Source organism: Lissotriton vulgaris, chromosome 2_1 (assembly GCF_964263255.1).
Source record: "Lissotriton vulgaris chromosome 2_1, aLisVul1.2, whole genome shotgun sequence".
Classification (NCBI taxonomy): domain Eukaryota; kingdom Metazoa; phylum Chordata; class Amphibia; order Caudata; family Salamandridae; genus Lissotriton; species Lissotriton vulgaris.
In genome coordinates, this window is record NC_141687.1 from 2,011,743,989 (window position 1) to 2,011,771,206 (window position 27,218).

The following is a 27,218-nucleotide window of genomic DNA, read 5'->3' on the forward strand; positions in this document are numbered from 1 at the left end:
GTGCTGCAGCAAGACGATCTATGTAGACCTGCACCAGCCCTTCCCCTGCAGCTTTTCAGTCAAAGATAACTACCCCGATGCGGGATCCTGGGGTAGTCAGGCGCTGCAGTCATGGAGGGAATGGATCGCGCCGCGTAGCTTAGCTGGGTGCTGCGTCACCTCGGCTTGCCTCATCAGTAACCGTTTACCCCACTATGCCTCTTGCAGCCCAGTAGTCGCGGGTGCACAGTCCAAACCATCCGGCCGCACCGAGGGTCTACTGTAGTGCGATAGGCATGGGCCACATCCCAGCGGCCCCTGCATGGAACTGTTCCCGGCCATAAAGCAGTCAGGGCTGCAGCTGGCACGGTTTTCTGATGAAAGCTGGAGCCAGGCATCTGCGGGTCAGCTACACTGGGATGCTGAATCGCGCGAGCGGCGGTTGTGTCTTCCCCCCCACCACCCCTCCAACCCCCCGGTTCTTCACACTTTCCAACTCGCGCCCCACTTGTCCAGGTGGGCGCCGCTGATGTTTGCAGATAGACCCTGACACTGCCCGTGTTCTGGAAGCCGAGGCGCGCGAATAGCTGGCCCGGAGCTGCAAAGCAAGGCCGCTTGATGCACAAGTAAGGTGGGGCCGGGGAGGCGGGCGGATCAAGGCGCCGCCGGTCTGCTATTGCCAGTGACTCACCGCCATCTCGGGCCCGGCACTTCGTAGGCTGATGTGCCATAGCATTGCGTCCCCGGGTCAGGAAGCTGGAAAATTGCGCTGGGTCTCCCCGCCGCAGGCTCCTCCCTGTGTTCGCTCCCGGAGCTGTAACTAAATCGCTGGCTCCCCTAATGGCCTCGCGTTTGTCATCTGGTACAATATGTGCTCTGCATGTCGGCGCTGTAGTTTATTGGCCATTGTCGCGGCTGATAACGGAGGGAACGGGTGGGTGCAAAAAAGGACGCACAGCGACGAACGGGGCAGAAAAGCACGCCACTCACACTCTGTACGTGCACGCTCACCCGCTGCGGGACATACCTCCACTCCACACGGCCCTCCTTAGGGACGCACTGCGGGCCTTTTCAAACAGCTCAGAGCGACGGAAAATCGCTAAACAAGCAGCTTCACTTTAACAAGCAGCAGAGGTCCGTGGCGGAGGTTGGACCACGCCATGAACAGAACCACGTTTCTCCGAAGCGAAGCAAGAATGCCTCGGAGAAACGCATGTCATTTTTGGGATTGAAGGGCGTGTTTTTCGTTCTCTCCTCTTCCCATTGGATGGCATGTAAAATTCCAGCCAATGGGAAGTGGAGAGAACGAACACAAGAAAGAAGAGAAAAAACACGCCCCTGAATCTGGAAAAGACGGGGCTTGAACCGAGTGACGCCCCTCTCCTCCAATGGCTGTCCTCAGTTTAGGAAGCCAGCCAATGGAGAAGAGGGGCGGGTGCAAGCCCCCTACTAAGAAACATTAAGTCTCGGACTGCGCGAGCACTGCTTGCCAGTGCAACGCTAGTCAATCTCGGGCTGCGCGAGCACTGCTGCGCAGTGCAACGCTAGTCCGAGACCTAAAAAGACGAGCGCATCACAGTGTTGTGCAGATGCCATGCAATGTACCTCATCAGTTGAGCTGATTCATTGATTTCCCATGCATTATTCACTCAACAAAAATGGCGGCATGCATGCGTGTGCGATAAGCGTCTGTATGCCCTCCAGCTTCCTCTCGGTACTACAAGACGGCCTTTGCATTCCACAGAGTTTCTCCGTACACTGCTCCGTGGTACAGCAAGACCCGTTTTCGGCTCGGTGTCACAGCTGACTCCCTTTGCGCTAAATGGCCAAGGCAACCAATTATTTCAGAAGGTACCTTGAAAAGAAGAGTATGTGGATTCTTAACAGAGTTGGCCTCATATGTACTCGTACAATTCGTTGCCAACAAATTTGTAGTATAATGACAGGAATACAAAGTGGGCGTGGAAGATTTAATGAGTTCCAGGAGAAAGCAGAGGACACCCAGCAAACTGCAGGTAATTGCCAGCTTTAGAACTCTCACATACATATTCTTAAGTTTCTAATAGTGACAACAGGAGCTAAGAACTTACCCTAACTCAACCAGAATAAACATGATCGGTAGTATACATATTACTGTTTAACAGACAACAAACTGCTACATTTTTAATTATTTATTTACACAATCGTTCTAGTGCAACTGTATCCTTGTGCTGATGGAAGAAATTAGCTATGAGGATAGTAAAAGAAAGGCAGAAAAAAAAGAAGCAACATGAGCTAATATAAAGATAAAAAAGATGTAAAGATAATAAAGATGTAAAATGATTACAGAAAGCGAAGTATAAAGACGAGGTGAAGACCAAGCATTGGCAAAGCCGATAAGTCTTGCCTTTCTCTAAGAGGGAGTATTTACAAGGTGTGGTTGTTCATAGTAAGTGTGCATTGAGACCAAACAGGAATACGGTGACTGAAGTGCTGAGCCTCACCGTTGTATGGATTTTCAACACTGCTTTGTTCAAGCTTTTTCAAACAATTTGTTTAAAACTTTGAGCTGAGCGAAAAAGGAACAATTCCAACATTGTAATGTTCAGCAAGGGATAAGTAAAACGTTGCTGAGGTGCATTTCATATGTATTATTTCTTGCTCGTGTACATGTTTGTGATTTTACACCTTTACTTCTCGTTGGCGATGGGGCGAGCTCAGCCCACTCAAATATCTAACACCGAGGTGGCAGCAAGCACTGGACCGGTAACCGCACCTTCCCAAGCAGTGGCAGTGATCCAACTGCTGCTCCTCCACTGCCGCAGTATTCCTTCTAAGGAAACCTGTGGCTTAAACACACCCTTTCATGACTCCATGTGGGATTGTGGGATTAAGGAGAGGTGGAGCTTAGAACATGGAGCGCAGGCCACATTCCACGCTTCATCACTACCTGTCTCCGGTCAAGTAATTTCCTTTTTGAGTGTCTTTGACTGCTGGTATTTCAAAGCATAACAGATTGTGTCCATTTGAAACTGTTCTTTATCAACCCCTCTCCGCGGGGCTGGGCATGGTGCGCGTATACTCACGACGACTCCCGGCATCATGAGTCACAGTAGGCGTGTGCTCATGACTGCCGGGAACCGTCCGAACTCCGCCCACTGATTAATTCTCCCGCACATACGGGCAATAATCACGAGTGGGCGGAGAGGCAATGTTCGGATGGCTCCTGGCCATCTTGAGCACATGCCCACTGTGACTCATGATGGCCGGGAGCCGTCCTTAGCATGGAAAGAGTTAAGTTATTCTCTTTTTGCTGTGCATGCAGTACACAAACTGAAAGCTTCAATATTATACAAGTGAATTCATTTGCAGGATTTTCTTCAGAACACGTTTATTCTGGACTCCGTTTCACCAACGGTTTGTTAATAGAATTTGTGCAGGAATTTATTAAGCCTTTATCCTGTTAAATTTGCAGCAGTTGTAACCATTTGTTAATTTCCTTTTTCCTTCTTTCTTTGTTTCCTTGTTCCTCCTTTCTTCCTTGCTTTCTTTCTTGCCTTCTTTTTTCCCTTCTTAAGTCCTGCTTTTCATTTTCTTTCTTTCTTTCTTTTTTTTTCTCGCTACTTTTTCATTGTTTTTCTTTCATTTTTACTTTCCATCTTTACTTGATATTTACGAACTATCTTTCTTGCCCTATTTCTATTTTTTTGGCTTTATTTCCAGCTTGCCTTCTTTCTTTCCATTTCCCTTTTGCACTTTCTTTCCTTCCTGCCTTCTTGCTTGCTCTTTCTTCCCCTTTCCTCTGTCTTTCTTCCTATCCTTTTTATTCTTTCTTCCTTTCTTCCTTTCCTTCATTCCTTTTTTCTTAATTTCCTTCCTTTTTTTCTTATCCTTTCTTTTTTCTTTCTTTCCTTCAATCTTTCTTTTCTCTTATTTTCTTTCTCTCATTTCTTTCTCTTCTTTCCTTCCTTACTTATTTCAGTCTCATGGTCTTTTCATTTATTCTTCCTTGCTTTCCTTTTCTTGTATTCTTACTTGCTTTCTTTCCTCCTTTCTTGTGTTTTCTTCCTTTCTTTTCTTTTTTCTTTACTTTTCTTACCTCTATCCCTCTTCCCTTGTTTTCTTGCTTTCCTTTTATCTTACTTGCCTTCTTTCTTGCCTGCCTTATCAGGTTTTAGCTGCACCGTGCTTGTGCATTCCTGGTGAAATCTTTTGTATTTAATATTTGTTAAAAAGGTGCTCTTACTAATACCGAATTACTGTGTTCATTCGTTTTTTTGTGAAACCTTTTTCTTTTTAACATCCCCTAGCTGCATGTATTTATGATACTTATACTAAATCTGTTCACACTGTTTACGCCCGATTAACTGTCAAGATAAGATCTCTTCCCACTGGAAAGGCAGACAGCTTCTAACAGTATGCTGGAATGCTTGCTATTTATTATTTAGTTGTGTAAAGCAGATACTTTAGCCTTACAACTGTTGTGGCATTTCCTATTCATGCCTCAGTATGTTTGTTTGCACTTTGTAGTCATTATCGGATTGATTTGTTTTCAACTTTATCAATTTGGTCATTATGATCAAATAATAAATGTTGTAATAAACATTGTGTGTTAAAAATAAAATTCTATAGTCAAGTTATATGTGACTACTAAACAGGCAGTCACAATTGCAGTTAAAAGGGACTTGATTTGAATGGTGCAGCATGTGAAGTGGCACAGGGGCAAAAAGCTCTAAGGACCCCACCAAACCCTGATTATTGCTCAAATATAAAACTAAACAGGTAGTCACAAGTGCAGTTACCTTGCATACAACAAGGCCATGATGTCAATGGTGCAGCAGGTGCAGTGGCACAGAGGCCAGAAGTTGTCTTAACTCCTTTAAACACCAAATACTGCTGTATTTTAATACTAAGCAGGCAGTCACAAGTGCAGTTATCTTGCAGGCAACAGGGTCATTATTTGAATTGTGCAGCAGGTGCTGTGGCGCCGGGACCAAACGCTCCAGGCACCCCACTAAACACCATAATATTGCTATATTTTATTCCCAAATAGGCAACCACAAGTGCCGTTACCTTGCAGATAACACTGTCCTGATTTGAATAGTGAAGCTGGTGCAGTAGCGCCAGACCCCAAAGTTGTCAGGACTACTCTAAACACATAATATTTCTATATTTGACTACTAAACAAGCAGTCACAATTACAGTTATCTTACAGTTAAAAAAATTTGATTTGAGTAGCGCAGCGGGTGCAGTGGGTTTGGGACCAAAATCTCTAGGTACCCCACTAAACCGAGATTATTGCAAAATTTTACAGCTAAACAAAACCATCACTAGTGCATTTATCTAGCAATAGGGTCATGTTTTGAATGGTGTGGCAGGTGCAGAAGCACCAGGACTTGATGCTCTGAACTAAACACTAACTAAACATCCAACTAAACACCTAATATTGCTGTATTTTACCACTAAACAGGCAGTCGCTAGTGCAGTTCCCTTGCAGACAGCAGGGCGGTGATATGAATGGTGCAGCAGGTGCAGTGGCACCAGGACCAAAAGCTCTATGCACCCCACTAAACACTTAATATTGCTATATTTTAACACTAAATAGGCAGTCACAAGTGCAGTTACCTGACAGAGAACAGGGCCATTATTTGAATAGTGCAGCAGGTGCAGTGGCACCAGGCTCAAATACAAAAGAGAAGTATCATGTCATACTGAATAAAACCAATTTACAAGAGCCAGCTCAATCAACTTTTTTTTTATTTCAAAATGTTTTATTGGAAATTTCAGGTATTAGTAGTATACAAATCAGAAGTAGCAATGTACATATAGTCAGTATGTGTCATTCTACAGTATTCAAAGAGGATATACTGTGAATATTCGCATAGAAAGGCTATAGGTCCCTCGGTGGTGTTCATGGCGATGGAGTCGGTCTCTATGATAATGTGGCAATCAACCGTGAAGCCTTTCTAGGCCGGGCACCTGAGATTTTAGAATTCAATAGGGAATGAAAGGAAATGAAGTAGATAGGGGGAAGAAGAGCAGAATAGAGAGAGAGAGCAAAGGATAGATGTAAGAGGACGGAGGGGAAATACACAATATAAGATGTGAGAAGTAGGGTGGGACACCACGATGCGGCAAAGCAGTACAGGGTATGGGTAATCACGAAGGTTTATGGGTTTTGAAGTATATATCCAGTGAGTTCCAGAGTTTCCTTTGTGAAGGGCGTCCTGGTGTGTTTTGTAGAGAGATGTTGTCTGCCCCTCGTAGGTTAATCACCCAGTTTAGTCAGCAGGCAAAGCTTGCCTTTTTTGTGTTTTTCCAATTGTTTAGAATGACTTTCACGGCTGCCGTGAGGAGGAGGTCTAGGAGGGCCCTGTCAGTTTCTGGGATTTGGGTCTCCTTTGTGAAGCCAAAAACAAGATAGGGGAGTTCTTTGGCAGGTGATATATTAAATACTTTGTGGATGAAGTCAAATACCCTATCCCAGAACGTTGCGACGCAGTCGCATTGGAGGATGAGGTGGTCCAGGTCTCCTTCAGCCCTCTTGCAGTTCCAGCAAAATGCGTCAGGGCTGAGTTTGTGTGCGTATAGGCGGGACGGTGTCCAGAAGACTTTATGTATGAGCCAGAATTTGGCTTGTGATAATGTAGGGCTAATTTTATGGCTCGTGCAAGATTTCCACGCCGCGGACCACTCCAGCTCTGAGATGGAGAAGGAGGCGATTGACAACCAGAACTGTGTTGTTTTGGTATTTAGCATGGATGATTGTGGACTCAACAATTTGTACAGCCTGAAGACCTGGTGGCCGATTTTATTTAAGGAGGAGAGGAGTGATGGAAGAGCCGGTTGTTTGGGTGTCAATCCTGCCTTTGTAAGAGCAGTTTTGATGTTAAGGAATATGTAAAAGTCGGAACTATCTATCCCAAAGTTCGATTGGATTTTTGTAAAGGGCAGAGGGTAGCCATTATCATAGAGTTGGTGGGGGAAAATAATTCCTTTCTCAATCCAGGTTAAGTTGAATAATGGTTTACTTTTGTAAGTGATTGAGGGGTTTTTCCAAATCACTTCCCACCTAGATTTTCTTATCGATGATTCTAGCAGTTTATCTATTCTTAGTAAAGCCATTTTGGTGTTAGTGAATATGGGTGTAGAGCACAGGAGTTGATTCGCATTCATTGATAAGATCGAGATGGGGGGAATGCCATCCATGAGCGCTTTTTCGATGTCCAGCCACACCGGTGTATAATCCACTGGGGGGGACAGCCAATAGGATCCCTGTTTCACTAGAAAGGCTATTTGATATCTCTTAAAATCTGGGAGATTGACTCCACCGATGGATTTATCTAATCTCAGTTTTTGCAGGCGGATACGTGCTTTTTTCCCTTTCCAAATGAAATTGGTAATCATTTTGTCCAACCTATTATGAAAGTCTTGGGATAGCATCAAGGGGAGCATGGTAATTAAGTAATTTACTAGTGGTGTAATCATCATCTTGATGGTCTCTAGTCTGCCCCACCAAGTGATGAATCGGGGCAACCATCCGTCTAGTTGAGTTTTTATTTTCTCTAGAGTGAGTTTTTCATTGTGTTGGAGGGTCTCCAAGATGGAACTTCCAAATTCTATACCTAGGTATTTAATGTGATCGTTTTGTCTGACTAATCCTGATGTACCTAAAGATTCCTTATTAGTGAATATGTTGAGGGGTTTTACCTCAGATTTATCGTGATTCAGTTTATAGCTTGACTGCTTAGCGTAGGATTCTATCGAGTTCATCAGTGCGGCTATAGAGGTTTCAGGATTCTCACGTGACTATCAGGATATCGTCTGCGTAAGCAGCAATTTAAAGACTTTTATCTCCAAAGGTGATGCCACTAATATCTGCATTCTGTGGTATGTCGCGGAGGAGAGGTTCCAGTGCTAGAAGGAATAGAGCGGGAGATGAGGGACAACCCTGCCTGGTTCCTTGTTCAAGATGGAATGGTTCTGAAAGCGAACTGTTAATGGCAATTCTAGCCGAAGGGGAGGCATACAATGCCATTACCATGTTGATAAAAGTGTCACCCATGTTGAATATGTGCATGCATTGACGGAGGAAGGGCCACGACACCCTATCAAACGCCTTCTCTGCGTCCAGGGTGATTGCTACTGCGGGGGCATTTGATGCTTTCGACTTCTCCAGAACATGGCATAGGAGTCTCGTGTTATCATTAGAAAGGCGGTGTTTCAGGTACCCCACCTGTGAGTTATTTATTAAGGATGGTAGAACGGCGTTTAGTCTGCCTGCTAAGGCTTTCGCGTAGATCTCGCAGTCCAAGTTTATGAGGGATATCGGCCTATAGTTCTTAGGGAGTAAAGGGTCCTTCCCCCTCCTTAGGTATCACTATTATTGTTGCTTCACTCATTGTGGGGGTGGTTCTGTTTGATGTTGAAAAGGATTGGAACAATTTGAGGAGACGTGGGTTGAGTTGTTCCTCAAAGGTCTTATAAAAATTCGCCGTGAAGCCGTCAGGCCCCGGAGCTTTATTGTTTTTCAATGTTTTAACGGCGCTCGAAATTTCTGATATGGTCAGTGGTGCCCCAAGTTTTGCTTTGTCAGGGTCGGATAAGCGTGGGAGTTGGATTGAATTTAGATAATTGTTACATTCTTCCATGTTGAATTGGTTGTTATTCTTGTTAAGATCCTCGTAAAAGGACTGGAATGTGTGGAGAATGTCCCTCTGTTTGGTTTTGGTGGTATTGAACTGGTCCCTAATAGATGCCATATGGAATTGCTTCCTTTTGTGTTTAAGATAGGAAGCGAGGAGTTTCCCTGCTTTGATATCCCCACATAGCCTTAAGGCCTTGAATTTATTAATCCATACTCCTGCCCTTTTGCTAAGGGTGGCGTTGTATTTGTATTTCAAGTTGGTCAAACGGTCGATGGTAGCTTTATTATTCAGATCAAGGGAGTGTTGCAACTCTAGCTGCTTGATTGTTTTCTCTAAAGAGTCTAGTTCGGAATTTAATTCTTTATTCATACGAGCCCCGATACCTATCAGCGTACCCCTTAATGTGGCCTTAAACGCGTCCCATATTAAGGCGGGATCTGTTTCCGGCTGTGAGTTTATCAGGAAGTATTCTTCTATGTATTGTTCTATGCTTTTCTTGTTCTCTGGCACTGATAATATCTCATCGTAAGTGAATGTGAGCCTTCCAATTTCATATGGATAGCTGCATGATCTGATACCAATATGGGGGCTATGTCCGTTTTGTCGATGAGGTGTGTATGTGAGTCAGATATCAATAAATAATCTATTCTTGAGTAGGAGTTGTGGGGAGGGGAGTAGAAAGTATAGTCACGGCCATCCGGGTGTTGGAGGCGCCATGAGTCATGAAGGTGGAACTTAACACATTCTCTTCAATGCTTCATGTGCGCGTGGGGGGTGGTATGTACTCTTGGATTGCCTATCTAGCAAGGGATCTAGTGGTAGATTAAGATCTCCCCCAACCACTATGAGCTCATCTTGTGGAATATTCTCAAGTTCTTTCGATACATATTCCCAAAATTCCGGCAGGTCAGTATTAGGGCCATAGATATTTGCTATATAGATGTGGTCCTCGTCTCTTTGCAGATGTGCAATGCTCAGTCTACCTTCGGAGTCTGTTGAGTGTGATATCAGGGCTAAGTTGGATTTTTTAGCAATCAGGGGGATCACCCCTCTTTTCTTTTGGGTCGAAGGGGAGCAAAGTGTCTGCGAGATCCAGTATTGTTTAAGGTTGTCGGCGTCAGTCTGGGATCATTTGGTTTCTTGCATGAGAATTATGTCTCCTTTAGTCTTGGCCAAGTAATCTAGATTTTTTTTGCGCTTGACTGGGTGATTAAGCCCTTTAACGTTTAGTGAAACAATATGTAGAGAAGTTGCTAAGTTCTTATCCGAAGCCATGGATATAGATTTAGTTTAATGTGGTCGTGGGTTGTAGCGTGTATCCCCGCACACACAGATACATAGCATTTACTAATACTGTAATTCTCATCAATGGGCGCCAGGGAACGACCTGGAATACGTGGCACGCATCGTGGTAATGGAGAGTAATTAGTTAGTAAGAGATATCTATGAAGGTATGAGAGGAAAAAAGAAAGAAAGGAAAGAAAGAAGAGTAAAGAATAGGTCAGATAAAGTACATAGCTGAGATGAACCTGAAACATCCGTTTTTACAGCCCTACTGTCTCCCATCCCCCCCCCCCCGACTGAGTCAGCCCTTCTTTGTCCCCCCCCCCCCCCTCTCCCCTCGGAAGCTTTCCCCCCCTTGCCCTCCCACCCTCCCCAAAACTCGAACTGAAGAATTGCGACGGCAGTGCTGTTGACGCTCACACAGGGACATATATGTAACATTCTGACAACATTTGTGTGAAAAAACATTTAGATAACGTTTTGTTTAACATTATAAATAATATAAAAATATCACAAAGTAAATGCATATAGATTGATTAAAAAACACACAGAAAACCCCTTCTTTTCAATGGAACAATAGATGTTAGTCCCAGAAGATCAGATCCAAAAGCCTTATTATCATGTGTATGAGTATTCCAATGTCCAAGATTGGCGTATTTATGGAATCCACTCGGCTTTACTTGGATTCTATGAGCAAAAATGCGTCTACGCGTTTCTGTGTGTTTTTTAATCAATCTATATGTATTTACTTTGTGATATTTGTTGTTCATGCATACTGTAATAGCTTTTCTGTATTGATGTATGTTTCATGAATTTTTATTGTATTAAGAAAGATGTATATTCGTTGTTTTTCAGAAAAAGACTTTTTTCTGAAATTTTTATTTGTCTTTGGGTTCCTTATGTTAAGGATAATACCCTGTCAAGTGAGGAAAAAGATTTTTTAATAAAGAACGTATAACGTTACATTTTAGTTGGTGGCAAAAAAATCATTTTGCAGAATGTGTTTGTGTCATAGTAAAATGTTATTTAGAATATAAAATTGTTCTCCATAAAGTTAGTCCAGGGAAATTCTCTTTGACTTTGATTGTCGGTAGTACCCTGTTCCCTGGAACAAGTGGGGTCTTCTCTCTTTTGTCAATTCCAGGAAGGATAAACACGAGTCAGCGTCCTTTTCTGCATTTCCTGGAACCCTAAAGATTCGCACGTTCCCCTCCTATTGCGATCCTCCAATTCTGAGACTTGGTGTCTGAGATCGGTGGTGATATTTTGTAGTTGCTGTGTGATTTTAGCGCCGTTTCTAGACTTGTCTTCGATATCGCTAATTCCCTGCTCTACTTCGTATTGGCGGAGTGATAAGGAGTTCATGTCCGCTCTGATCGCGGTTAGTTCAAGCTGCATCGCGTCGGTGTTACTTTTAGTTGACTTGGCCAGGTCATGCACGTCCGCCAATTTCTTCAGGATCATGTCTAGAGTGCTAGCAACGTCACCCCTGTTAATAGGTGAGTCTGAGACGGAAGTTTCTGGTCGCACCTTCTTGGTGTTTTTGGAGTCTCTATCCGCCATTGTTTTGAGGTTTATGCGAACTGATTGATGGATTTGGTTTGTATTCGTCGGCTGGGAATACACTACTAGTCGCCTTGAAGTTCACAGCACGCAGTGTTGATCTCACCACGCAATGTTGGATTGGTTCCTATATAATAATAATACAGATTCTTGTATAGCGCTAACAGCTACCTCACAAGGTGGTGTCCCGGCGCTGGTTGTAGTAGGTCGCTGGTATTAGTGGTTAGCGATAAGGGAGCAGGGGTGTAGGTGTGTTTGATGCCAGGTAACACGTGTTCAGAGCTCTTTCGAAAACCAGTGGTAGTTCCTACGATTGGGTGTCAGCCCTAGCCTGTGTTCTTAGTTACTCCATATTTATGCAGCGTTGGTGTTTTCTACCATCCGGCTACTCAGGGGCAGGTGATCTGGGATGTTACTGCTGTTGGTGTTGGTGTCATTGAGAGGGTAACAGACGGTGCAGCAATAGTCGGCACATGCCTGTTCAGAGTACGGTTGGCTCATGTACCTATGTTCGAGGCGCAAATCACCTCGTCCTGCCTCAAGAAAGAAAAAACAGAACACATATAGGCGCTGAGAGTCATTTGAGCAGGGAAGCGCTCACCTCTATGCAGGAGGTGCATTGTTGGGATCTTTAGTTGCAGCACACTACTCCCCAGAGTTATTGGTCGTGCAGCAGCCTCACTTGGAGTCAAAGTATTGCCAAGCAGCTCTCGAGGTGATATGATCGTGCTCGCCAAAATCGCTGTTATGGGATCGTTCCGCGGCCCATACCGCTCCTCGCTATGTTCGAACTAATGTGTGGCACGGAGACAGATTAGGCGGCCATTTCCTTGCGCTTCGGTTTACAGTCATTGAGCGTGAGCTTTCCAGTGTAGGCGCACGGCGTGTATGGCTCTTTGCCTCGAGGTCTGTGTAGACGAGGGATTCACAATGATCTAGGCGCTATGCTGGGTAGTAGGGTGCGTGTTTACTTAACTCGAGTGAGGTGCTGTATGTTAACTCGCCATGTCGTCATCCGCCATTTTGAGGTCAGGCAAAATCGTGGGTGGATAAATTTAAGGCACTCTAGTGGCTCCATATTTGCTGTCAATGTATTGGGGCAAAAGTCGCTGCTTAACCATGGCGGATGCGCTCACCTCAGGCTGTTTTCGTATGTGGTAGCTGCTGGAGACCCTGCTGCTAACGGCCGAGTTCCGTGGACCCAAGATGGCGGCCGTGCCGCGCGTCTCCGGCATAAACTCAAAACATCAGCCTGGCCGTTGTAATAGAATAGTGGTTGTTTCTCGCAGTTACATCATGTGCGGGAGGTGTTGCGGTCGCTGAAAACACGTTTTCCGCCTGATTTCGAGGCCTGAATCACATCTTTTTTCACCTTAATTCTGGTTCCCGTGCAGCGCAAGACAAGCTAGCCGACCATTCTCCCTGCCGTCCTTTTTAATAGGAAATATGTGCACAGCTCTTTCTGATGCACGCATTACTCAGACTATTGGTACATTTGAAGGAATAATAAATTATATTACGTATTTAACACAAGAGTGAAAGAGAAACCTTGGATTACAAAATAAGCAACAACCGCTTCCAAATAAGTGCAGCCCACACAGTGACAGTGCAATTTTGGAATGCAGGGGCACTCTAGCAGCTGGTTGTCTCAATAAACAATATTGCGCAAACATTACTACAAGTTGCTGCTTTTCTCCATGAATATTGCACAAGCACTAAAGTGTTGTAAAAAAAAAAAAAAGACAAAAGAAAAAAATTGCCAAAAGGCCGCAGGCCAACGCTACACCTACTCACTTGGCCAATACGTATGTAAATAATTAGATGAAACACTAGCTGCTGGTTGTGACAACAAATAATGAATGTGCTACTTTGACCTCAAACATATCATGAATGCATGCTACCGTAGTCGAAGCTGAAAAACCAAATTGGCACCATCACATAAAGATAAAAAGAAAACGTTTTCTGAATGTGCACGCACGTGCAGGGTTCCTCCAATAGCATAAAGAAATTAGCTTGATGTGGAAAATCATTTATCTTTGTGTGCACTTAGCCAACTAATATTAATGTAAAACACGTTTAAATAACAGCTCCAACATGAGCACAGACAATACAAGTTTCAGCATGCAACAAAAAGGAGCATGCAAAACAGTCTCTAAGTGATTTCTTGCACGTATACTGAAAATGGTATTACGCTTAATATAAGTTATATAAGTTATAAGTTATGTTAGGCATAAGATGCCTAACATAACTTCCAATAAAATAGAAACGTGCAAACAATAAAATGACTAGATAAACATTTTGGTAAATAAGTGCAAGACATTCACTGTAGTGCAATATTAAGTGCACTTACAAAAATGCTGTCACTCAACAGAGCAAACACTTCAAATCCTAATCACAGTCTGGTAAAAAAAACTAAAGACAGCTGCCATTCAGGGGAATGCCAATGAAAACAAACAGCACACCGCTTATCAAGCTCTATCTATTCTAATAGGTGATACACTTTGCGAATGACAAGCAAGTTATGTACGTGTATGTATTATAATGTATATTTTTAACAAAATTTCGTCTGTCGCTTGACCTAAACTAAAAAATACCCGCAAGAGCCGTAGAGTAAATTGGCCTTTTTTTCATCAGTTAATTCACTGAGCTGAAAAAGCGTTTGGACGAAAGGAAAATGTATTAAGGCCTGCGCCTGAATATCAGACCGAAGTTTGTTGAAGCATTGCTTATGACTTCTGTTTTTCTCATCCTTCTTACTGCAAGTTATTTTGTTGTCACAAGAAGAGGAATTTATTTGTCAATCTCCAGTTCAAGCTGTTGGATTTATCCCAGGCATCCTATGTTGTGCAACAAATGATTTGTTGAATATTAGCAGTTAATTCTTTTACTTGTGAAAGGGGAAGGTTTGATAGTGCTTTGGCCTGAAGTCAAAATAGTGCCAACTTCTCATACTTGCTAACAGAGCCGCCTTCTCACAGGCTTCAGTGACGGTTTGTCAATGCCCCCGACGCATGCTTCTCACAGTGCCCTGCAGTGCCTGTTCTTCTCACTATCTTCCAATGACTGCTCCATAGTGCCAGATCAGTTCTGATCACCAATGCCTGTTTCACTTTGTCGGTCAGTGACTACTCCTCGGGCTACCCACGAGTGAGCGCTATTAACGGTGCCATCCGAGACCCTCTCATAGCACTGCCCACTAGTGCCATCTCCTTACACTTGTCAATTTGTCAAACCTTTCACCAGTGCCAGCTATTTAACAGTCTAATATTCTGATACTGCCACCCTGCGTTAGCATCCCACAGCCATCAATGTGTGCTCCTAACACTGAGGACAGACCTTTTTCGGAAGACCACCGATCGCAATAATGTTTTACTCTTCAGCAGCTTCCATCAAAACTCCTTAAAAAGACATCTACCTCACAGTCAGATGTTAAGAGTCACCAGGATCGTTTCTGGCCCTAACATTCGGGCAAACCAAATCCTATCCATGGCATCTAGATTCCGAGAGAGAGGTTACCCAGAGACAATCCTTAAGGAAGCCATTGATCGAACCTCAGCAACTCCTCGAACTGAAGCTCTACAGAGCAAACCTAAAACTAGTAATGAGAGAATGGTACTGGTCTCGCGGTATTCCACCTCTAGCAATAACTACAAAAGGATTATTTTGAAACACTGGCGCATCCTCTCATCCAAACCCTCATCCAAACCAGACTTCGGGGAGCTATTCAAGGATCCCCCCATCTTTGCTTACACCAGACCTATGAACTTTAAGGAGATCCTTTCAAGAAGTGCCGCTGAACCCATCTCAACACATCATACTGGCACACGACCGTGCCACCACTGCAGCAATTGCAACAATGTAATCATAGGTAATACTGTCAGTCATCCCATGAGAGGATTTAACATCAAGCTCAACGTCGACGCAACATGTGATTCCTCCAACTTGATCTACCTCCTGAAGTGCCCATGTGGCAAAACCTACGTGGGCAAAACCAGCCGGAAGATTAAGACAAGACTTAACGAACACAAGTCTAATATAAGAACCAAAAACACCAAATCCAACATCGCCATCCACTTCAACGAGGCCAACCACAACGTGGCCCAGCTCAAATATTTGGTGTTGGAGATTGTCCCCAAGATTGAAGGGAGAGACAATAACAAAACTCTCCTACAAAGAGAAACGTCATGGATGTATAGATTACAATCCCAGAAACCCTTCGGTCTCAATGACCGCACTGAACTAAGTTGCTACTTATAATGCCCTGCTGGGCACATCTTGATGCATTATAACCCTGTTTTGCTGCTTGCACACAGCCACTGCACGTTTACTTTCCCCTGTTTACTTCACTCTTTTTTAATCACACAACCCATTCCAAGATGGCCACTCCTTGCACACCCTCCGCCTTAACCCCTCTTCCATTTTTATCACCCCTTTACTCTTTTCAAAACTCCGCTTCCACTCCGCGGAGTTTGTTACGACTTGAACCGGAGCCTTACGCTTCCATACTAGCGTCTCACCAAGTAAGTCCTGCATGTACTTCATCCGCTCGCTTAACGCGCATTTGCTGATTGTTTAACCCCAGCCCAACTGCTCACGTTAGCCCCGCATGCTTCTACGAGCCGCCAACCACTTTGTTAAACTCGCTTACGTTGAACTCCGCATGTTTCCATGCGCCGCGAACCACGCCATTAAGCACCTCCATGTTAAGCTCTCACATTTGAGTCTCACGATTCTAGTAGTTCCATGCACTGTCACTACACCCATTTTTTTACCCTCAGCCTCACTCTTGGGTGAATCTTTCTTTATTTATTTTCTTTCTTTCAAGGGCGCATGAGGTTATTTCACGGACCCGTGTATTTAACCGCAGTTACCATGTTGTTTTACTGATGGTTTAAGCTTTTGCATTGATTTGGCTTCCTGTATATCCTTTGTTGCAGTGCTCCTTGAGAAAGGACGTCTTGTCCGAAATGCATTGGAGCTTCTTTCTTTCTCGATGACGATAAAAATGATTGTTAATCCATTCATATGAAGGAAATATGAAATACACCTATGGAAAATGCTAATTAAATTTTGAAAACTTTCAAATTTTGGAACTTTATTTGAACACCTTTGGAATTTACTGTGTTGTGTCGCAACACACAGTACCACACAAGTGTGCCCACCACAGGGATGCGCCTACATCCCAGTAGCGCACTCAACCCCTCAATCCTTTAGGACGTATCTGAACAGTTGCGTCACCTGTAAGGAGCACCTTAAATTGATTATCTTACCTACCTTCCCAGCGAACTATTGTATTTACCGAAAGCTGTGCGCCGTGCCCAATCACTTTTGCTCCTAACACTGCCCACCACTACCAGTCATTACCCCTTGTGGAGCCTGCTCATTGTTCTGAACACCGTTCGTCACCCTACAGTTTATATGGCCCTACCACTTCCCGCTAATGCCAGGAGCATGCTCTTGTTCCTGATTCTGCCTCACATGCCAGCTCTTCTCGCTGAATACTGGTAGAACAACCACTGTTCGCCAATGACTTTTCTTCACATTTACCGCTATTGTTGCTCCTCACATTATCCACCCATGCTAGCTGCTAATACTGCTCACCATTGCCTAAAACTACTTGATTTTCACTGGTCACGAGGGAAGGTTTTCACAGTGCCAACCACCACTGCCTGCTTCTTGCACATCCAACCAGTGGCAGCTCTACTCTTTGCTCAACAATTTCTGGTACATAGTCAGTTCACCATCACAGGTTCCTTGCACTCCCTGTCTGTGGTGGCACCTCCTACTAGTCTTGTATGCATCAGACTTGGGGGCCGATTAAGAGGACCGCTGCTACCACCAGGGATCCGCGATCCCTGGTAGTCTTGCAGCGGCCCGCAATATGCTGGCGGTGCCGCTGCTGCACGGCCAATCATATTACGAGTTTCCTCACTGCCAGAGTGTTCATGGCGGTGAGCCCGCCATGAAAAGTGTGGCAATGAGGAAACTAGTCACTGTGGTCGCAACCCCACCTCCATGGGGTGTCTCCTCGGGCACAGGTCAAATTGCTGCGTCTACAGCCAAAATGTGACGCCTTTGTTTGCTTGTTTTATAAATCCATTGTTACAAACCTCAGTTGGGATATTGTATTGAACGTTACTGAATCATGGTTGTGCTAGAGCGGTCATTTATTTTGTACGTCTTTATATTGTAAAACTCCCTGCATGTTTGAAAAGTTTACACAATGAACAATTACTAATGAACAAGTATAATCGAGATTAATAACATTTGCTCAGTAATAATTTTCCAGGCGGTAAGATGATCACTAGCAATAATCTTTGGTGCACGCTACTGCTCCACGTGCAGAAGTCAAAGTTGTTTGCGAGAAGGTTACTGCTTAATATCTGAATTTAGATACATTTCTAATCTATTATGTTTCCTATTGCAGATAATTGAATATGAAAAGAATCAAACACTAGGACAGAACGATACTGGATTTAGTTGTGATGGAACAGCTAATACATTTCGAGTGATGTTCAAAGAAGCTATAGAGATTTTGCCCAATATTTGCTATACAGCTTGTGCTACACTAAAAGTAAGAAGATTATTAAATAAATCTATAATCGATTTATGACAATCAGTATTATTATTCAAACATGCTCACCATTTGTTTTCCTACTCCAGGACTTGTAGTTGCATTCCTGTAGCATATCCTAGCATTTCGTGTCTTCGGCTCTCTCTAATTAACATTTGCAGGTATAGGGAATTTCAATCTTCAGAATAGTGTGTGTGGGTCCCACAATTATATTCCTGTAGGAGTTGATAGCATCTCCAGGAGCTGGACTCGGAGCTGCACAGGAGAACTCTTAGCTTGTGATCGGAAATCTAACATTCAGGGTGAATAAATCCATACTACAAGTTTTTTGCCTACTGCTTTTCTTTTGTTTTCCAATTATTACAAATTTGCATCTGTTGTACCCTCTACATTGAATATCCAATTTCTCAAATGTAGATATACTATAATTAGTGTTTCTCCATATCCATTTTGTTACCATGCTCCCCTCTTTTCTTTTCTTGTAAAAACCATCACTTTATATGACACTGCATTGTAGTAATCTTTCTTATCACATGCTCCTTCCCATGCCCTCTTCATGTTTCTTGCCTCTATCAAGTGACATTTAATTGTATTTCTGACTCCTTCACTGGAATTCAAAGTATGGTTTATTTTTACTCCATATTTTTACCAGTGTGTTTGGAATCCAAACTTAAATGGCGAAAGTAAAAGCAAAAAAAATCCAAAATGACCAAATACTCAGCATGCACTCGAGTCCCTTGATCAAAATTAAGACAAGATCAATGGAATTACAAACACACGAGGTAAAGGGGGAACACACAATGCAAATCAAATAAATACAAATGTTTTTTCAGTTTGTGTAACTGAAAAGTATGTAGACCCTATGAAGCTATTTGGCAACCATGCCAAACTATTGCTCCTGTGTACAGTTGTTTATAAATATTTTCTCGTTTTCATGTTAAAATTTTTCTCGGGCTGGCAAGAACTAATATTTGAAATCCAGCTGGAAATGTTTGGCTGTCAGTTGCTCTACAACTGTCTCCGTATCATAAACTTTTGTTACAACCGCAGCTCTCTAATCTTTCTTTTATTGTCATCATAAAACGTATAATAGACTGCAACTGAAGTTGTATCCTATCCTTTGCACTGTATTTGTATCTGTTTCTGTAATTTTTATAGTCCTGACTTTATGATTTCGGTCAAAATAAACTTGAATATTGTAATATAGCCTTCTATACCTTAAGTCCAGAAATGAGTGACAGTGATACAGGACCATGCATGGGATCTGAAAATTTCTTTTGAATAATGGGCTTGTGGGGTATTTATCATGATCTTTGAAACTTAGTTTCTGTAACCTCATTTAAGGCCAGTAAACTGAACACGTCTTGGATCAGTTTTCTAATTGCAGTCTAAATGTTTGTTGCCAACAGTTCAATCCACTGTTCCTCACATAGAGATTTAATCAGCTTTGTGAAGCCGGTTTCTCTTATTTGAAGACATTTTGGCAGTTGGTATTACAGGATCCGATTGATGTGCTCAATGCTGAGACATTTACATTATCCAAAAGGAGGAGGCAGTGGAGGACACAGACTTTGAGATTTAAATGTAAAGTCTAACTAACAGTAAACATTTGCACAGCTTTCAGGCTTTAATCTTTAGATTAAATGTAAGGTACTTTAAGTCAATCACAGATCTATTTTTACCCATGGATGTAAAATATCACACTCAATTTTTATCTAAGATAGATAGTATAATATGCTATTTATGTGTCTGTAGTTGGCCACAATTTATTAAATTGAGTGTTGTTCTGTTTCAAAAGAGACGGTGAGTTTTACCAGGCTCTCAAGTTAACTAGGAAAATTACCATGATTTATTTGTATTTTTTGATTATTTAAAATCAAAAGGCTTTAGCAAGTTCAGTTTTTTTGGGCACCTAATTTTACTGTCCCCTTAACACAAGAGCCAGCCACACTGACAATTGCGGCACTGGTTTCTTGTATAAGCAGAAATGCGGTAAACCAAAGCCCCTTCCTCCCTAACCCCCCCCACACACACTCTCTTTTCAGAACTGAAAATACCCCCAAGTTCCCAGTGCAGTTTGTCAAGCTGCTGCACATATTCTAGATAAGGAGGCATTGGAATTGCAGTTGCAGTTTAAAGCAAGCAGGGCTGATCACAGTGGTGCGAATAATTAACAGTCTGACCCAGTCATGGGTGTGTTGTTGTGGTAGCTGATTGTATGACTGAGAGCTGGGGCAATGCAACTCTGTAATGGCCCTCCTTTATTTATTTAGGGTTTTTTAAGGTTAAGAAGGAACTGGGAGGATATTAATTCCCATATATTTTATAATGTTCATGGGTTATTGAACCCCTAATACTGAATTTTGCAAGTTTTAGAAACTGGCATAGCCTTCTTTTTTCAGAATTAACGTATAACCCGACATTCTAATAGATATTTTTATTTTGCCTGAGTGATCAATGTCTCTAAATCGAAAGAAAAGCAACAAATTGTTTGCAAATTCTAGTACGTCGGATCCAGTAGATTGCATAGTTTTCATATGTGCACATTTTTTCATGAATCGAGACTAAATGAAATTCAAGTAAGTATCGTAATGTAAACTTGCAGAAGAGCACTAGTCCTATAAGCTTAGGTCCCTCGGTTAAGGAGCTCCACTTATAAAATAAGGTAAATAACAATGTTAATTTTTAATTAATTTCAGTGGGTAACCTTTCCACATAAGGTATGTATCTCCGTGTAGCTCTGGATACTTCTTGCATCTTTATTGGAGCTGATAATGTATTTGAATTCAAAATGAGGAGCTCTAAGTTGTATTAAGAAGTAGCCCAGCTCATCACTACGTATATTGTCTTGAGGATAGTTTTATATTGTCTAGCTAGATAAGCTCATGCTCCAAGGAGAGCATGTACAATATATTGAAATACACTCCTCATGACACTACACTGAATATATTGGAAATAAATATATCTAGTATGACCCCAGTCGATAACATCCCCACCTTAAATAATGTATTGGCAAAGTGTGCCAACAAACTTGCTCTCAGAAGACCAAAAAGTCAGTGATTTTTAAACTGTAAAAAAACGGAGTTTTAGCCCGACCACACCATCCCACTGACTTTGATGTTGGAGAAATGTGTGTGTGGGGAAGTATGTGATTCTTAGGTCACAGCTGTGACGACTGCTAGTTCTGTTGCTTTGCTGTGATAGTATGAAAAGGTCCCTTTGAAAAAAAATAATAATAATTATACCAGCATCACAACATTAAGTTAACATGGCCTTCTAGTGAAGGCTAGAGGCGTGTTCAGCAAGATCAGTTTGAAACTTTGGCCTTTGCTTTATTCACATTCCGTCCAGTGAGGCACAGGTTGGCTACAGCTTTTGTTTTCTTCAAATTGAAGGTATTTTTAAAAACAATTGCCTTTTATTATTTCTGTGCTAGAGTATCCATGTCTTAATCTAATTCTGGCTTCACTAATGAAACAGTTTATGCATAGCTTGTAGTACACTTAGGAATATTAGAACAATTGAAAGAGCATTCTTCTTAGCAGCTGCCAAGCTATGAAATTTATTTCCTTTTACACTTGACACCTGGGACCATACTTTTGAAATTCAGAAAACGACCCAAGGCTTGGTTCTACCCTTTTTATCCTCTACCTGTAGCTCAATTCAGTAGCAGTTTTATAAAGAAGTTGGCAATAGTGTTCTTAATGAACAACACATACCATCAGAGAGGTCAACCCGCTTCACGGTCCTCCTGCCATGCCGTGACGCTGTCGCCTTGCTGCTGACCCTTGTACCCTTGTGCACTTGTGCCCCATCCCTTGTTGCTCCCTGTGCCCCATCTCCCACTTTTGCCTGGTTTTCACCCCCTTGTTTATTCCACCGTTTTTCCCAGGACCGCCAAGAGGACCGCCTGGACAACAACGCATCCAACACCAAAGAGCTCTTCTGCATCGTGAAAGAACTCTCCAACCCCAGCTCAAACACCAACGACATCCCACCATCACAAGACCTGTGCGACTCACTGGCCACCTTCTTTCACCGCAAGATCGCTGACATCCACGACAGCTTCAACTCCGCCAAACCCGCACCCACCACCGAGTCCGCCACCCCTGCCCTTCGATCACCACCCGCACCAGCCGCCTGACCGCCTGGTCCCACTTCAGAGACGAAGACACCATCAAAACCATGAACTCCATTCACTCCGGAACCCCTTCCGACCCCTGTCCTCACCACGTCTTCAACAAAGCCAGCACAAGCATTGCCCCCCCCCTCCGGAAAACAATCAACAGTTCCTTCGAGACAGCAACCTTCCCGGAAAGCTGGAAGCACGCCGAGATCAACGCCCTGCTGAAGAAGCCCAAGGCGGAACCCTAAAGACCTCAAGAACGTCCGGCCCATCTCCCTGCTCCCGTTCCCGGCAAAAGTGACAGAGAAGATTGTCAAAAAAACGCTAACCCGCTACCTCTAAGACAACAACATCCTGGACCCTTCCCAATCCGGATTCCGCAGCAACCACAGCACCGAGACCGCCCTCATCGCTGCCACTGACAACATCAGGATCCTGATGGACAAAGGAGAAACAGCCGCCCTCATCCTCCTGGACCTAACAGCAGCCTTTGACACAGTCTGCCACCGAACTCTATCAGCACGCCTCCATGATGCCTTAATTCAAGAGAAGGCCCTGGCCTGGATCACATAGTTCCTCTCCGGCAGAACCCAAAGCGTCCGCCTCCCACCCTTCCGCTCAAAAACCAGATCATCTGCGGCGTCCCACAAGGATCCTCCCTCAGCCCAACACTGTTCAATATCTACATGGCACAGCCCGACCACGTCTCACGACAACATAACCTCAACATCATCTCCTACGCCGACGACACCCAGCTGATCATATCCCTCACCGAAGACCCCACACAGCCAAAGCTAACCTCCACAGAGGAATGAAGGCTGTAGCCGACTAGATGAAGGACAGCAGACTGAAGCTAAATTCAGACAAGACGGAGGTCCTCATCCACGGACCCACCCCATCAGCCTGGGACGACTCCTGGTGGCCCACATCGCTAGGCACAGCCCCGGAACCCACAGACCGCGCACGCAACCTGGGGGTGATGTTCGACTCCAACCTCTCCGCGTCCTGCTTCAACACCCTCCGAATGCACCGCAGGATCTTCAAATGGATCCCCCCTCCCTCCCCCCCCCCCCCCCGATACGAGAGAACCCGTCACCCAGGCCCTCATCACCAGCAGACTCGACTACGGGAACGCCCTCTACTCAGGAACAACAACCAAGCTCCTGAGATGACTACAATGAATCCAGAACGCCTCAGCACGACTGATCCTCGACGTCCCCCACGCAGCCACATCACACCCCACCTAAGAGGCCTGCACTGGCTCTCCATCAACAAGAGGATGACCTTCAAACTCCTCATCCAAACGCGCAAAGCACTACACAACACCGGACCCACATACCTCAACAACCGACTCAGCTTCTACACCCCCACCTAAAACCTCCGCTCAGCCAACCTCGCCCTCGCCACAGTTCCTCGTATCCGGAAAGCCAGCGGCAGATCCTTCTCCTACCTCGCCGCCAAGACCTGGAACGCTCTCCCTACCAGCCTACGACAGACTCAGGACCTGCTAGCCTTAAGGAAACTTCTCAAGACCTGGCTCTTCGATCAGTAGCAGCCCCCCCGCGCGCCTTGAGACCCTAACGGGTATGTAGCGCGCTTTAGAAATGCAGTGATTGATTGATTGATTGAAATGGCAACAACTCCAGCCTCAACAGAGAAGTGTCTTTCAACAATGGAAAAAGTCCCACAGCAAAGGTGTACAGCAGTCACCTGATCAGCAGGATAGACCCCCGCACATGGAATAACATTATTTTCTTCTACAGCCTCACATGTTTGCTGCTTCAGCTGAGACAATCATCTCTAATCACATGGCTTAGGGGAACAAATGACTGCACTCCAGTTATTGCGGAGTATTAGGGAAACAATGGTTTTGCTTTGAATTAAGACACATCTTCCTGCTGTTCCACACAAAAAAGCATCCCTTTAGCATCAGGATAGTCTTACTTTGATAGCGATTGCTTGAGCTGTTTCATTCAAACGGGGCCAGATTTGGGATTGGTGGCGTCTGGTGTGACAATCTTTATTAGTGCCCCCTCCTCCAGTGACCTCATTCTTCAAGAATTCCCTTACTATCACCCACTAGTACATATGTGTATTTTATAGTGCTACTCATCCCAATATAGATTGGTTGAGCACTTTACTTCACAAGCATATTATACAGAGATAGTGACCTTTACAAGTGTATAAATCAATGTATAGGAAATATTATATTAAATAGTTTTAATAATATATTTAGTAATTTTAAAAAGTTGCTGACTCGTCACTTCGACTTGGGTATCAGCGGGCTAGCACATCAACGGATAAAATCATTTCTGTCGGACCAGACTCGGAGGGTTTAGTTGGGTGAGCATACATCGGATTTGGGCATTCTTGCCTGCGGTGTACCCCAGTGTAACGAGCTATCCCCACTCCTTTTCAATTTTTTACTTGCAACCCCTATTGTAGACCCTGGCTGACATGGATTGCTGTGTCTTCAATTACGCAGATGATACCCAACTTCTCGTCCGGATTAGCAACTCTTGGCAGGCCCAGGAGTCGGCCAAAAAGTTGCTGAGATTTATAGTGAACTGGATGACTGCCAATTCGCTGAAATTAAACCCTGATAAGACGTAAGTGCTCGTAATTCCAGCAAATAATAGCCCTTGGAGTAACCTTTTCTGGCCACCGGAATTGGGTGCTGCCCCAGTACCAGTCCCGGCTGTAAAAAGCATGGGTTTGAAACTTGACTCCAAGCTGTCCATGTCCAGCTAGGTCACCGCGGTGGTAGGAACCTGTATAGGATTACTGGGGCATCTGCGGAAACTAGCTCCTCTTCTATCAACATCCTCATAACAGACAATTGTTTCCGCAATTCATGAAATGTGTTGGAAAGAAACCCCCAAAAGGACACTTTACGCCAGGTTTGCTTGAGTTTTGTGATGCAAACCAGGCGCAAATGGTTAGTAAATCCATCCCATAAATGTAACACTCTGATTGGAGTGTCAAACAAATAAAATTGTGTTGCTTCCCGATGGAACCTTTTTTTTTATCCACTTCGGGATAATGAGAAAAAATATAGTTATAAGCGTATTCCTTTCAATTTGCATGCAGCACTTTGTTTCTAGTTCATAGCTCAATGTGCTATATTAGGATTGTTACTTACAGGATTTCACAGATCTCTCCCTCAAGTGCATTAACCACCAGGTTTATCATACCGTTGTAATGATCCCCTTAAAAATGCCGAGCACACAGACCTTTGCAGGATATTCTTATTGCGGTGCAGTGTTGCAGAGGGTGCCCCCTTGGCACCTGGTCTGATGGCACCGGTCGCACCACTGTAAAGCCGGCACTGCATTTAAATCTGAAAGACAAATGCAGGAAATGAATTTTGTGCAAAAATGTGGAAGTTGCTGTATCACCATCTTGTATCCTTTTTCGATATCTAATGCTGCTGCTATTTATTACCCATTTTCTCTGTTCTGCTGCTCCATAAAATACTACAGTTGTCCTAGATTCAAACTATTGTTCCTGTGGCAGATAGATATATACTTGCTAAAAATGAAGCCAGTCGTAGATTAAACCACAATACAGTATAAATCATTACCGAATGTATGCTGCAGAAAAAAATGTATTAATTTTCTCTAATGGAATTTAATAAGACAAGTTGGAGGGTATATTTAAAATGCACATGATATTAAAATTCTCCTTTTATGTTGTTTTTGTACATTGGAGATTACAGCACAGTGTTTGATTAAAATGAAAATTCTCATGATAGAGGACTCGGACCGCAAGCACAATTTACATGAAGAACAGTTTCTTCTAAGTGTGAAGGCTATGACAATTGTGATACTTGAGGTGTATTGGTCCTTCGCTGCATTTATTCGTCAAACGTAATGTAGTGTATCGGCAAACTCAATAAAAGACCACCTAAGCAGCTGTTTTTGCAGGGACAAGAAAAATAGAGTCTTGCGACTGCAGGCACTGTAGGCAGTAACAGGGCAGGATAGTTTTATTGAACTGACCCAAGGTATCGGCTGGGGTGAAGTTTAGTGGGAAAGCAGATACTCTTATCTTCAAATAAGACTGAAGAAAACCTTCGCTCAAACCGTATTGAGTGTTGTGTTACCGGGATCTGAATGACATAAAAGGGATTCTGATGGATATTTCTACCTGCATATTCCTCACTTTTGAATATCCCAGGCAGAAGACCAGGTAGAGAAGCATCTAAATAGCTGGCAAGGGTGCTGGCTCCCAGTCGACTACGGAATTGGCACTGTAATGATGTAATTGAGGGACAAATCCTCCTGTCTGGCACCCTGACGTCTGGTCTTTTTTTCCCCCTTATGTACTATCCCTTACAACACGCAGAGTAATCTGTGTGGTGTGTAGTGCCAACGTGGAGGTAGAGGAGGACTGTATATTCCTACTTAAGTTGGCCCACTGCTTAGTGGTGCATTGTAACCTTAGGGGCTGCTCCCACTCTTTGTCTCCTAGTTTGGGGCATTTTCTGGCTGAGGGAGTTTCTGTATAGAGCATATGTCGGACCCATGGCTCCTATTAAAGTAGGAAACAGCGACTCGAAGCAGGTTTTAGCCCTAGTGGATGAGAAACCTAATGATTGATCTGGAAGTAACGGACCTTTTCGATTCCGTAGCGTGAATACCTCTTTAGATTGCAAAAAAGATCTAGATGCTCCATGGATATACATATCAGAGATCATTGTGCATCTCGCCTCCTGCCAGGCGAAGAAGGTTCTTCCCTCCAAGACGAGAGAGAACTCAGGGTTATAATGGATAGGCTTGTAGGGAGAGGGATACATGACATGATCACCTGTCTCCATGTATAGGTCCCAAGTCCTCAGGGCTGGGTGGTCTGCTCTGTCTATTAAGCTATACCAGATCCCAAAGAGGTCTCTGAACTCTCGTATGGTCCATATCCCTCGATTTCTTTTTTTCTGATTCTAAGTTGGACAGGTCCAACACCACATGGAGCTGGACTGCCACGTAATATTGAGGTATACTGGGGGTCCCCGAGCCCACCTCCATTTTGGGGTTGTGTCATCAATCTCTATGGGAGTCTCTGGGTT

At 43.7% G+C, this 27,218-nt stretch overlaps 1 protein-coding gene across 2 annotated transcripts in view; it reads left to right on the top strand.

Moving 5' to 3' along the window:
- Nucleotides 1-27,218, top strand: part of BTBD1 (BTB domain containing 1) — a 216,399-nt gene that overhangs the window by 133,629 nt on the left and 55,552 nt on the right. For both annotated transcript variants that reach the window (XM_086958235.1, XM_086958236.1), the window contains exon 7: nucleotides 17,881-18,027. In XM_086958235.1, the coding sequence (XP_086814361.1) occupies nucleotides 17,881-18,027 (147 nt within the window). The remainder of the gene's footprint in view (nucleotides 1-17,880; nucleotides 18,028-27,218) is intronic.